The sequence below is a fragment of the Ranitomeya imitator genome, chromosome 8 (genome assembly GCF_032444005.1).
Source record: "Ranitomeya imitator isolate aRanImi1 chromosome 8, aRanImi1.pri, whole genome shotgun sequence".
Lineage (NCBI taxonomy): Eukaryota > Metazoa > Chordata > Amphibia > Anura > Dendrobatidae > Ranitomeya > Ranitomeya imitator.
Window position 1 is genome coordinate 172,755,637 of NC_091289.1, and position 12,773 is coordinate 172,768,409.

General features: G+C 43.6%; 1 protein-coding gene across 1 annotated transcript in view; it reads left to right on the top strand.

The window, feature by feature from the left end:
* CC2D1B (coiled-coil and C2 domain containing 1B) overlaps positions 1–9,825 on the top strand; it is a 38,876-nt gene extending 29,051 nt beyond the window's left edge. Inside the window, exons 17-25 of the mRNA XM_069737908.1 lie at positions 1,545–1,603; positions 1,827–1,943; positions 3,028–3,101; positions 4,221–4,279; positions 4,462–4,513; positions 5,398–5,497; positions 5,770–5,863; positions 6,073–6,201; positions 8,549–9,825. Coding sequence (XP_069594009.1) covers positions 1,545–1,603; positions 1,827–1,943; positions 3,028–3,101; positions 4,221–4,279; positions 4,462–4,513; positions 5,398–5,497; positions 5,770–5,863; positions 6,073–6,201; positions 8,549–8,551 — 687 coding nt within the window. The 3' untranslated portion in view covers positions 8,552–9,825. The remainder of the gene's footprint in view (positions 1–1,544; positions 1,604–1,826; positions 1,944–3,027; positions 3,102–4,220; positions 4,280–4,461; positions 4,514–5,397; positions 5,498–5,769; positions 5,864–6,072; positions 6,202–8,548) is intronic.
* The last annotated feature ends 2,948 nt before the right edge of the window (positions 9,826–12,773 follow it).

Below are 12,773 nucleotides of genomic sequence, written 5' to 3' on the forward strand. Positions count from 1 at the left end.
GTTCCCTGTATAGATGTAGTTTGTAAAGCAGGACCCATTTATTTCATGGGGTAGATTAAAGGGGATTTCCATTTTCAAAAAATCTGTTTGTAGTAAGAAAAACAAACCACTTTACTCGCCCTCCCCGGGTCCAGCGCTGAGCCTGCGCCTCTACCCTTTGTCTGTTATTGCCTGAAGCCCTAGCGACGTGTCGACAATGTTGCTGCCAATCCATGAGCGCTTGTATAGGCTACACGGACCGAGCCACTGGGCTCATCGATTGGCTACAGACAACTACAAATAACAGGAGCAGCAGCGGAAACTCTGTGCTCGACACGTGGAGAGTGGGAAAAAAAACAAGTCTGTGTTTTCACTACAAACTGCGCTTGGGGTCACAACATTCGCAAAAACAGAAAACTTTCTTCCCGATACATGGTGTACTATTACGTCATAGAGTGTGGTCAGATATATGGACGGGGGGCCCGAGCTATTCCACATTTGGTAGGAGCCGGCTGTGTTATATAGCCAGCATCTGCCACTAACGGCAGCAATTGGAGTCTGCTCCGATCACTGCAGTATACCGCCTCAAATGCAGCTGTCAATCACTGTCAGCAACATTTAAAGGGTTACTTCAGGGGAATTAAAAAAAAAAATAAATATTTGAATGGACATACCTTCATAAGCTATAAAGCTAGCATCCATAGTGGTGTTCCTAATACTGACATTACCTGTTTTGATTGTGACGGTCGATCTGCTCCTCACTTTTCCCCCTCCCTTCTGGGGCTTCATGTCCTGCTCCTTCCATTAGCCAAAATCAAAGGGCATAGCCAAACTGCAGTCACTCTATTTGTACTCTTCCTGCCTTCACCTCCCCTCCGGGTCCATGCCTGCTAGTGTCATAGCTCCTTTATTACATTCATAGCTCCCTCTACACTGCTGGACATGTCTTAAAGAAGCTGCAATCCACTGCACAACAAGCCATGACAATGTGTAGTGTGCACTGTCATGTGTCAGGCAGGGAGCAGAGGTAGAGCGCTGATCGAGGCATCGGTGCAGCTCTGATCGAGGCACCGGTGCAGCTCTGATCGAGGCACCGGTGCAGCGCTGATCGAGGCATCGGTGCATGTGCAGTACCGTAGCTTACTCTTCTCTGCCCTGATGTGTATGGATCAGCGCTCTACCTCTGCTCCCTGACACATGACGGTTCACATTATACCTTGTCATGGCTTGTTCTGCAGTTGATCACATCTTGTATTTGCAGCTTCTTTATGACCTGTCCAGGAGTGTAGAGGGAGCAATGACTGTAATAAAGCAGCTGTGAAACTAGTCGGCATGGATCCGAGGGGAGAGGGAAGAAAACGTTCTTTGTTAGTAGATCTCCACTCTTGATTATAGGGGGCACCGAGTTGTGTGACCCTTCTCTCTTATGTCTATATGGTTTAATTCAGAACATAGAAAGAGTATGTAACCATGAAACGGCCTCTGTAATGGGCCTAAAGCTTATCATTCTCATCATTTTGAAGACCAATTAACATTGAATTTCATCTTTTTTTATTTTTCTTTAGAAATGTATGAGATATTCTAAGCAGTTCACACACATGGGTAACGTTGCAGAGACTACAAGGTAGGCTTCCTAAATCTTCACATTTCTACCAGTATATAAAAATGCTGCCGTTCTGAAGAATACTGGATATTTCTATCAATGAATGGTTTCATTCAGGCAGGGTCTCGCCAGCAGATGTCTGAATGAGGCCTGATAAAGATAATCACGATCAGCGGGTAGAGTCGCGGCAGAATCCTTCATGTTCAGGCAGTCTTTGTTACATTGGTTGCTTTTTTTTATTCAGGTTTGAGAAAATGGCGGAGGACTGCAAGAAAAACTGTGAGATTCTACACTTATCGCAAGCTCAGGCCCTGGATCCTCCTCCCTATCATTTTGAGGACAAGACGCTGAAAATAGTCAGGTATCGCCTTATGTTACTCCATAGACTGCTGACTAGAGAAATAGATGATTAGTAGAGAGCTGTCCATGGTGATGACCCCTTTAGTCAGCTGGTCTGAGGGGGCTGTTTTCAGAGTCGGACCCTCGCCAATCGAAGGACCTTTGACTTTATAGTACTGGAAATCTTTAATAGATCTGGCATATTGGAATATATGTATTCCGCTTCTTGTACAGTTGTATTATAAATCCCTGTGTACAGGCTGCACTGTATGAGTCCCAGGTGCTTCCATTGGAGATGCATATGGCTTTACATACGGAGTAATGTATGAATTATAACATTTTTTTGCATCAAACTTGTCATCGTCGTTTAGAGGGGAAAAGATTGTAGCCGACTTTGCATGCAGTGAGGACGACGGAGCAGCAGACAGATTTTTAGACCACCGCAGACTCCCATTAGAGAGTGCAGCTGAGCTGGAGCTAGTGATTATGGCTACTGATTGTTACATAGATTGGAAAAAAGACCTTGGTACATCAAATTCAGCCTTTCTCCCCCAATTTGACATTTTGTCACCATGGCTACATTCACATTAGCGTTGTGCGGGGCAGCGTCGGCGACGCAACGCACAACGCATGCAAAAACGCATGCACAACGTAGCTTTTTGTGACGCATGTGTTCATTTTTGCATGATTTTTGGCGCAGAAAAAACTGCATCATGCAGCGTCCTGACAGTTGCGCCAAAATGATGCATGCGTCACAAAACGCAAGACCACGCATGTCCATGCGCCCCCCATGTTAAATATATGGGCGCATGACGCATGCGTCGCCGCGGCTGCGCCCGACGCTGCCCCGCACAACGCTAATGTGAACGTAGCCTAAGTTAACTATAACCAGCAATGTTATATGTATTGAGGAAAATATCCAACTCTTTTTTGAAAGCTGTAAAATTGTCTGCCATTACTACCCCTTGTGGTAGAGCATTCCACAGTCTGACTGCTTTAACTGTAAAGAACCCTTTCACTTTTAAGACCAAAAATCCCTTTAATGTCTAGCTGTTTTGTTTTTTCAGATCACGGGATGATAAAATTGCTTTCTCTCCTTTCCACAGGGTTTTCTCAGAACTCAGTAGTACAGAGATGCTGCTTATTATAGTTCGAGGCATTAACCTTCCCGCTCCTTCAGGTGAGAATCGAGCCACAGCTCAGTCTCTAGTCACGAAGTATCTGGTTACTGTTTAGTTTTCATGCTTTCTGCTTATTTTCTTGGTTAAAACATTAACTCTTGATAGCTATATGCACTACTTATATGGAGCGACCATAGTTGCTGAGCCCATTCATTCCATGCGGTGCTGGCATCGGCTGTGTTACACAGTAAGCACCCGAGAGTGACTGCTGCAATCAAGCTTGACATCGGCATTTAATCATAAGGCCAAGCTCAATTATTGTTTTTTCTTTGCATTTTTGCATTATATGCAAGCCAGGGTGTGGCCTCCCTCTCCTGAGCTGGCAATTACATTTAAAGGCTTCCCCAGACTGGTGTCCATAGGTCGTGACCCGGTCCTTTTGTCTGCACTTATTCACACACTGAGGTCATCTCTTGACACATGGTAAGGTTTTTAATATTAGACTGTGTATGACCGTCCCAATCAGGGTCACCTTGTCGACGGTGGGATGGCTTTTATGCTTTTTTTTTGTTTTAATAAAAAACAGTATTACCAAGAACCCTGTGTTATTTAAATGCACTTTTGCTTTTTACTTATTTAGTTAAAGCAGGCTTTTTGCCCATTTTGTTTCTTGTAGGCTTTGTAGCATTTAATCATAATATATATTTTTTTATTTTTACAGAGGCAACATATTTCTCAGCACTTTGGGTATTCCCGTTTCTGAAAACCTCTATTCTCCAGTTGCAGTTAATTAAAAAAAAAAAAAAAAATCCTTTACTCACCCTTCTCGGATCCAGCTCGGAGTCTCCATCTCTGCTTCCACTGTTTATTAATGTCTGCAGCGCTGATGTCACATTGATGTCGCTGCGGCTAATGCGATCAACTTGTGCAGAGCTGTTGAGTTTAGTGATTGTCTGCAGCGATGTTGATGCGACATCAGCGCTGCAAACAATAACAGACACTTGGAGCAGCAAAGGACCTGGGGAGAGTGGGAAAAGGTTTATGGTTTCATTTTTATTTTTTTAAATGCATCTGGGGGTCAGGGAATTCCAAAACTTTAAAAACCCTTTTGAAAGTTTTTCAACCTGGTGGAAACATTGATGCATTATTAATCGATGATGTATTTGTCTTCCATACAGGACTGGCCCCCAGTGATCTGCAGGCGTTTGTGAAGTTTGACTTTCCTTATCCCAGCACGGTAAGAGTTGTGGAATGTCACCACAAGATTCCATTGCTATGGAGTCCCTTTATCTCTGCTGTAACTTTTCCTGTGTCGGTCCGTTATATGTGCAGGACAGTGGTAAGAGACCGTGTACACGTGCACAATATGGCAGCTATCGGGCTGCAGTAATAGAACATGTCCCTACTTGTGTTTTGCAGGAACAGCCTCAAAAGAATAAAACCTACGTTGTAAAGAACACTAACTCTCCAGGTCAGTTTTCACCTTAAACTTTAAGGGACACAATTTACCAAAGTAAAAATGTATATTTGAAAATGGGGCTGTATTAAATTAGTTGGTCAACCACTAAAATATCATATTTATTGTTAAAAATAAAAAAAAGAAAAATGGCATTTGTTTACATAGTACTGCGCTACCTAGTGTGCAGTAGATGAGCAAAAAGATTCTAGTCCAGCAGCCACGTCTGTAGCCCGGCCCAGTGAAACTCCCCATATGACATTGCATAAGACGCCAGAGGTGGTAGGTAGGTAGGTTTGCACCCTTGGCAGAAAAAAAAGATTCCCCTCCCCTGGTGTATACCAATGTGTATGTCAATATACTGCCGATTGCCGTTGTGGTATGTTCAGTCACTCATAGTCATAGTGACACATAGTCTCATAGTCACACATAGAGTGTTCACTGCATTGTGAACCTCTGCTCACTAGAGGGCCGGCAATAGAAAGGGTGTACTGTCAGAGAAGGAGCAGAACATTTGCAGGATCATATTGTTAATACTGCTTAGGGGAACTCGGGACTTTAATTTCGGCTTCCAGAGGGGGGAGGAGACTGATTCCGTTCAGAGTCATAGCAGCAGCACATGAGCGCAAAGAATATTTGCATTGTTTATGCAGCTATTAACAGTATCCCAAGGATTTTGGAATGAAAATCATTACTTGCATAACCCTATTTAATACATGTATGGCCAGGTCCCTCTAATCGTGGCTGCTGGATGATAGTGTACAGAAGAGTGAAGGCGAGCACCAAGCCTCGAATCAGTCATACTCTGCTCCCTTCGCCCTTGCCATAGCGCCGTTATCAGGTTCCATGGGGTTGTTGACCATTTCATTACCTGATTGATTTTTCTTACTTTCCCTTAGAATATGAACAGTCGTTTAAACTGAACATTAACCGCAACCACCGAGGCTTCAAGAGAGTGGTTCAAGCTAAAGGCATCAAGTTTGAGATCTTCCATAAGGGGTGAGTGTGTGATTGCAATATATGCCATTTTCTGAGCGCAGGGTTCTCTTCTGCACAAGGACATCACCGAGGACCCATAGATGTGCTCGAATTGTGAGACGGTCCTACATCAGGCCACATGGATAGAATGGCTTACATTGCTGTGCAGGCACGACTGTAAGAGATCATCATGATTTCTAATGTTTGTAGGGATCATTCTTATTCCAGGTGTTCCCAACAAATGTGCTTATGCATGGTTGTGTTCCTTACTCTTAGTTTCTTATCTTTTACAGAGTGTTTTTGTTAAGGAGCGATAAACAGATTGGTACAGCCAGTGTGAAACTGGACAAACTGGAGACGCAGTGTGAAATCCGGGAGATTGTGGAGGTAACTGTGAAATCTTACTTGTTTCATATTATTATTCATAGACATGTTTCTGTGATAATCACACCCGGACATGAAAATTCAGCTCTAGGTATTTTAAATAACTAATGCATATTGATCTCCCAATATCTGTAGAGAAAAGCGCCATCCATAGCTGCCTCTGGTATTGCAGATCAAATATCAGCTGTTGAAGATGACTGTTCTCATTTCAGGTATTTGATGGGAGAAAACCAACAGGGGGTAAGCTGGAAGTTAAAATCAGGCTCCGAGAACCCCTTAATGGACAAGACCTTCAGACTGTGACAGAGAAATGGCTGGTGATGGATCCAGTTACAAGGAAGGTAATGATTATAATTGATATCCTTTAGTGCAGTAACGGGGAGAGGGGAGTAACTTGTTTCCAGACCCTTTTGGGGGGGGTCTAAACCATACCCATCAGTAGTTTTTAACCCAATCTACTCAGTTTGGATCCCATACCCTCTGCACCTCAAGCTCACTTTGCATTGGCTTCTTCTCTCCCTACCAGCTGCACCAACGACCCCCTAAAGGATCAGTTGTTAAAATTCAACGTGTTAGTCCTTATTCAGCAGACGGAGAGGTCTGCATACTCTTTGGTGTCGTGGGATATACACTGCTCAAAAAAATAAAGGGAACACTAAAATCTCACATCCTAGATATCTCTGAATGAAATATTCCAGTTGAAAATTTGTATTTGTTGCATAGTGGAATGTGTTCAGAACAATAAAACATAAGGATTTTTGTGTACTCACCGTAAAATCCTTTTCTCCGAGCCACTCATTGGGGGACATGGTTCTGTGTCCCCCAATGTGGCGAAGGAGAAATAACAATTATCAATGTAAATATCCCATGGAGGTCTGGATTTGGAATGATACTCAAAATCAAAGTGGAAAATCAAATTACAGGCTGATCCAACTTCAGTGGAAATGCTTCATGACAAGGAAAAGATGCTCAGTATTGTGTGTGGCCTCCACGTGCCTGTATGACCTCCCTACAACACCTGGGCATGCTCCTGATGAGGCGGCGGATGGTCTCCTGAGGGATCTCCTCCCAGACCTGGACTAAAGCATCCGCCAACTCCTGGACAGTCTGTGGTGCAACGTGATGGTGGATTGAGTGAGACATGATGTCCCAGATGAGTTCAATCGGATTCAGGCCTGGGGAATGGGCGGGCCAGTCCATAGCTTCAATGCCTTCATCTTGCAGGAACTCCTGACACACTCCAGCCACATGAGGTCTGGCATTATTCTGCATTAGGAGGAACCCAGGGCCAACTGCACCAGCATAAGGTCTCACACGGGGTCTGAGGATCTCATCTCGGTACCTAATGGCAGTCAGGCTACCTCTGGTGAGCACATGGAGGGCTGTGCGGCCCTCCAAAGAAATGCCACCCTACACCATTACTGACCCACTGCCAAACCGGTCATGCTTAAGGATGTTGCAAGCAGCAGATCGCTCTCCACGGAGTCTCCAGACTCTCACATGTGCTCAGTGTGAACCTGCTTTCATCTGTGAAGAGCACAGGGTGCCAGCAGCGAATTTGCCAATCCTGGTGTTCTGTGGCAAATGCCAAGCGTCCTGCATGGTGTTGGGCTGTGAGCACAACCCCCATCTGTGGACATCGGGCACTCAGACCATCCTCATGGAGTCAGTTTCTAACCGTTTGTGCAGACACATGCACATTTGTGGCCTGCTGGAGGTCATTTTGCAGGGCTCTACAGTGTTCCTCCTTGCAGAAAGGCTGAGGTAGCGGTCCTGCTGCTGAGTTGTTGCCCTCCTATGGCCCCCTCCACGTCTCCTGGTAGCGCCTCCAGCCTCTGGACACTACGCTGACAGACGCAGCAAACCTTCTTGCCACAGCTCGCATTGATGTGCCATCCTGGATGAGCTGCACTACCTGAGCCACTTGTGTGGGTTGTAGCGTCCGTCTCATGCTTACCACAAGTGTGAAAGCACAACCAACATTCAAAAGTGACCAAAACATCAGCCAGAAAGCATTGGTACTGAGATGTGGTCTGTGGTCCCCACCTGCAGAACCACTCCTTTATTGAGGGCATCTTGACAATTGCCAATAATTTCCATCTGTCTACTCCATTTGCGCAACAGCATGTGAAATTGATTGTCAATCAGTGTTGTTTCCTAAGTGGACAGTTTGATTTCACAGACATTTGATTTACTTGGAGTTATTCTGTTGTTTAAGTGTTCTTTATTTTTTTGAGCTGTATGTGTGTGTGTATGTATATATATTTTATATATAATTATTATAATAATCTTTATTTTTATATAGCGCTAACATATTCCGCAGCGCTTTACAGTTTGCACACATTATCATCGCTGTCCCCAATGGGGCTCACAATTTAAATTCCCTATCAGTATGTCTTTGGAATGTGGGAGAAAACCGGAGAGAACATACAAACTTCGCAGATGTTGTCCTGGGTGGGATTTGAACCCAGGACTCCAGCGCTGCAAGTCTGTATTTCTATAATTTTTTATTGCAAATATATATACCTTTAGAGTTAAGTTTGCCAAGAGTTTACTAGTGTAAAACTGCTTGACATATGGCAAAAAAAACTTTTTCAATTGGGTGCTTCAGTATATGAGCACAGAGGAAGGAAATGTGTCTGCCTTACTGACTCTTAAAATGGCTTTTTTTTGTCTTCTTAAACTCAGTGAGATGCGGTAGAGGAAGACAGTATGTGCAATGAAGATGCTGCCCTTTCACGCCCGAGACAACATGGCTGAGAGAGGAGTTACATACCAAAGGATCTTCCACAGCATCAAAGCACGTTGGAGGAACGCTGTCATTTATCGGTGCAGAATGGCAGCCGTGCTGGTCGCCTCTATGGCCCCTAGACCAAGCCGGCCGCTATACCTTACTGACAATATAACTTGGTGTCACCCTTGCGTAACCTCTGGCTTTTTTTTCATGTGTTGAATGTAAATCAGGATCTATATTCCAATTTATCAAAAATCAGTGGACAAGCGTGATAAAAAAAAAAAAAAAAAAAAAAGCGAATGTAAGCCAACAAAACTACCAGCGACTAACCTGTACTTTGTTGCAAACTTCTCCATCCCCTTAATCGGGTTTATCAATGAGCTCCTCTAGAATGCAGTACAAAGCCTCGGGATGGGGGAACTTGAGTATGGATTTGCTTCTGGTGCTCAAATGCTAATTCTTGCAATCTGCACAGCCACGCGTGCATACATAGCTGTAATGATAAAACTTTTCCAGGTCTTCTTGGAAATTGACATGGGTGGGTGCCTGGAAGAAGGGGCAGCACTGAGACCCCATCCTATGTATGAAATGGTGTTTAATCACCCCGACTAGGGGGCCGCAGCCCACTTCTTCATCCACCACGGTGGCGTCAGTGAGGACTATGTACCTTTTTTTAGGGATCACCCAAGCATGACTACTCTGGCAAGGAGAGGTTTGGTCCTGCAACCTTTCTCTGTAAGTGCCTTTAACCAATTCAGTCTGTAGACTGCGGGGTCATTGGGTTCTGTCACCTCCGTTTCCAGCTTTGTCTGTTCTGTGTGCCTTTTTTATTTTATTTTTTTTATGCCTGGGTGTTATCATTCTGAATTGGGTCTCCAACCAGTAGCCATTGCAGAACTACAAGTCCCAGCATGCACTGACGGCAAAAGACTGTAGGACATGCTGAGAGTGTTTAGTTTTGCATTGCAGACTACAAGTCATATGCAGATTAACCCTTTGGGGCCAAAGGCGACTCCACTTTGCAGGTGTCTGCCATAGCAGTTGTCAACTTATTTTATTTTTCTTTTTTTCTCCCCCATAGTTGAAATGTTTGTGCCATGTGTAAATGAATGTCCAGACTGTTAAAGGAAGCCATTTTTGTTATTTATTATCTTCCTGGATGGTTCGATATGGAGATGTTGTATTTACTTGTATAGTAAAAATAAAATAAATTGAAATGGGGCACCTTTTATGTCAGTCTGCTTTTTTTTCCCCCACTTCTGGTTGCTGCAGAAAATACAATATTAATCTTGGCATTACAAAATAAAATTTGTTTTATTAAAAGAAAAATACATTTTATAGTCAAAACAACAACAAAAAAAAGTTACATAATGATTGTACTCAACCAATGGAGCAAGCTAAATAATTTTGCATCAGAACAAGTGAGGTATCATAGGATCTTCCTGGAGAGCTTATAAAATGCAGCGATAGCAGGCTACGGCGCCATGCAGTATTCTCACATGCTAATATACCCTCTAAAAGCATTGTACATGGGGGATTGTGGATCACAGCTACTTGCCAAGTCTCCCCGGACAGTTGCATAAGTTAAAGCAGTTCTATATTGTGATTTAAAGGGATTGTCCAGGTTTAGAAAATAAGGTTTGTCCTTTGTTTCTGACTACTAGCTGTATCTGGTATTGCAGCACAAATGGAGATTGGCTGCAATACCAGATGTGGCCATGGACATGAGTGGTGGCGCTGTTTCTGTAAAAAAAAAAAAAGCAAATTCTGTTTTCAAAATCTTAAGACAACCCTTTAAGAAACTAGTGAGGATGTTGTCCCAGCGTGCCATCTAATATGTGAATTTTATACGGAGAACCCGTAACAAAATGAACCAATCCATGCTTAACAGGAGGCACGGGAGCATCAACCTCCTTTAAAAAAGAATCTCATATACCAAGTATACCATAATTTGTGACACTAACATCCTTTTTAATCCGGAAGGGCAATGTTTCTCCTAAACTTGATGTTGAATCACAGGCAGGAAAATCCATTTTTTGGAGGCAATTTTGTAGGAAAGGGAAATGTCAAACCTAAGAATACCATATGCTGTGTATTACTATACGAGAAAAGGTCCCGCGAAGATTTATGTTGTTCCAAAAGGGTGTGTGATACGTCTCACAGTGATTAAAATGACAATATTAATAATAAAAAAGGTTGGGCAACAAGAATATGATCCAATTTAAAAGGCGTGTTAGCAAAAAAAACAACTGTTCGAACCAAGCACATGCGCTCAGTGCACCCTTGGTGTGGCCGAGCAGTTCGCTGCACCTTCCTGCCTACTTGCATCTATCTTCGCCGTCCCCTTCCTTGACTGTCGGCTCTCGCTAAGAGGATAGATGGAGAACAAGTAGGTGGTGTGAAGGTGCACCGGATGGCTCGGCTACACCAAGGGTGCTCCAAGCGCCTGTGCTTGGTTTGAACAGTCATTCTGTTCTGACAACACTTTAAATGGATGTTTTTGGCAGGAAAACCGGTGATATTCTGGACAAGAAACAAAACTCTGGGTAAAAAAAACAAAAATTAACAAAGCAGGATTCAAGACACACACAAGACAGATGGCATGTTTAATTGTCCAACATAAGACATTATCAGAGTTACAAAGGCAGAGAGGAGACTTCTTATCATGTCCCAGATTTACAGCATTGTAGAAATTCTTATTTACACACAAGAGGGGCTATTATATTAAGGAGCCGGAGCAGTGACTGGGTAGGGGGACGATGAGGGAGCTCAGGGAAGGAGAAGTCGCTAGGAATTACTATTCATTACGCACATTGAGAATATGAACTATCCCAACACCCAGCCTGTCTGTGAACGACGCACACATACGATGCGGAACATTCTATCACTTGGTCCAGGGTTCTAAAGCCAGCCCCCTCCCATCTATAAAGGGACTGCATCATCCCCGGCTATTGCTACATGACTTATTGGATATAAAAACTGGGTATTGCAGCCAGATCCAACCTCATCATCCGCTGCTGCTGCAAAGCAATTCAAGCACTACAGAGGAATAGCATTAGTATGTAACATTGACATGGAACATAACCCCGGATGTATAAATCTGCACAATGTGCTGCCGACCTACGGCAAGAAACCACACACCGGGTACAACACTGCGCCCCCTGTGAGAGAAGAACATGAGGGACGCCTCTGTGAGGCTCGATCAGTCAGAGTCACCTACACAATACACTTCCCAAATCGTTTTCTAGGTTAAGATCTCTGCTTGCTGTTTGTAAATGGGAGTCTTCATTGATTATTTCCATCGGATGACAATCTTTCTGGATTGGATCGTCTTGTGATGGTAATCGGGTCAGGACAGGATTGTATACACTATAAATTAATGTAGGCCCCTAGTAAAACACACAGGAAGCAGAAATACTGAAGCCATACAAGCATATTGGGTCAGTAGTGATGATCTGTGGGGGTCTAGGGGCTAGAAAGAAGGGGGAGAAGCTCTCGGCTCATCCTCTAGCATGAGCAGTGCGGTGCACGGACCCACAGGCTCACTATTGAGCCCGTACATCACTCTACTTATGCTTGAGGATGAGCAGAGAGCTTGACAATCATTGTGGTCTCCGGGAACCAAAGCCCACACCGATCAACATTAAAATAAAGGCTAAAAGTTTAGTCACAAACTTTCTATAAAATGAATTTTTACAACTTTTGATCCGCTCTCCAAGCAGAATAGAGTCGATCAGAAAATGGGCAAAATGCTCAGCTGAGCGCTTCTGCGCCTTTATTTCAGCCATCTGTGGGAGGATCAGTATCCAGATCACGGACACTCACTACTTTTGACACATCAGTTTGCATAAACCACAGTAAGGGAATTGTTTTTTTTTTATATCACAATCTGCATTTAAAAATGATAAAACTCTTGCAATTTTCACAGCGGACACTGGGTTGTTTTTTTTAGACACTTTTTCCTTCAGGAAATTTACATGCACATTAGCAGCAACAAGTGGCCTGACCTTCTAGTTTGCAATGAAAGATCTAATGAGCATGTGCAAAGGTCATTGTGTAGGCAGGGGGGAGTGAGCTGTGACATCACTTATTGTGAATGGTGGATCCTGTGTTATCTACTGTATGTAGAGGTGTTATCAGTCATTGTACAGCAGGAGGTGAGCTGTGACATCATCTATT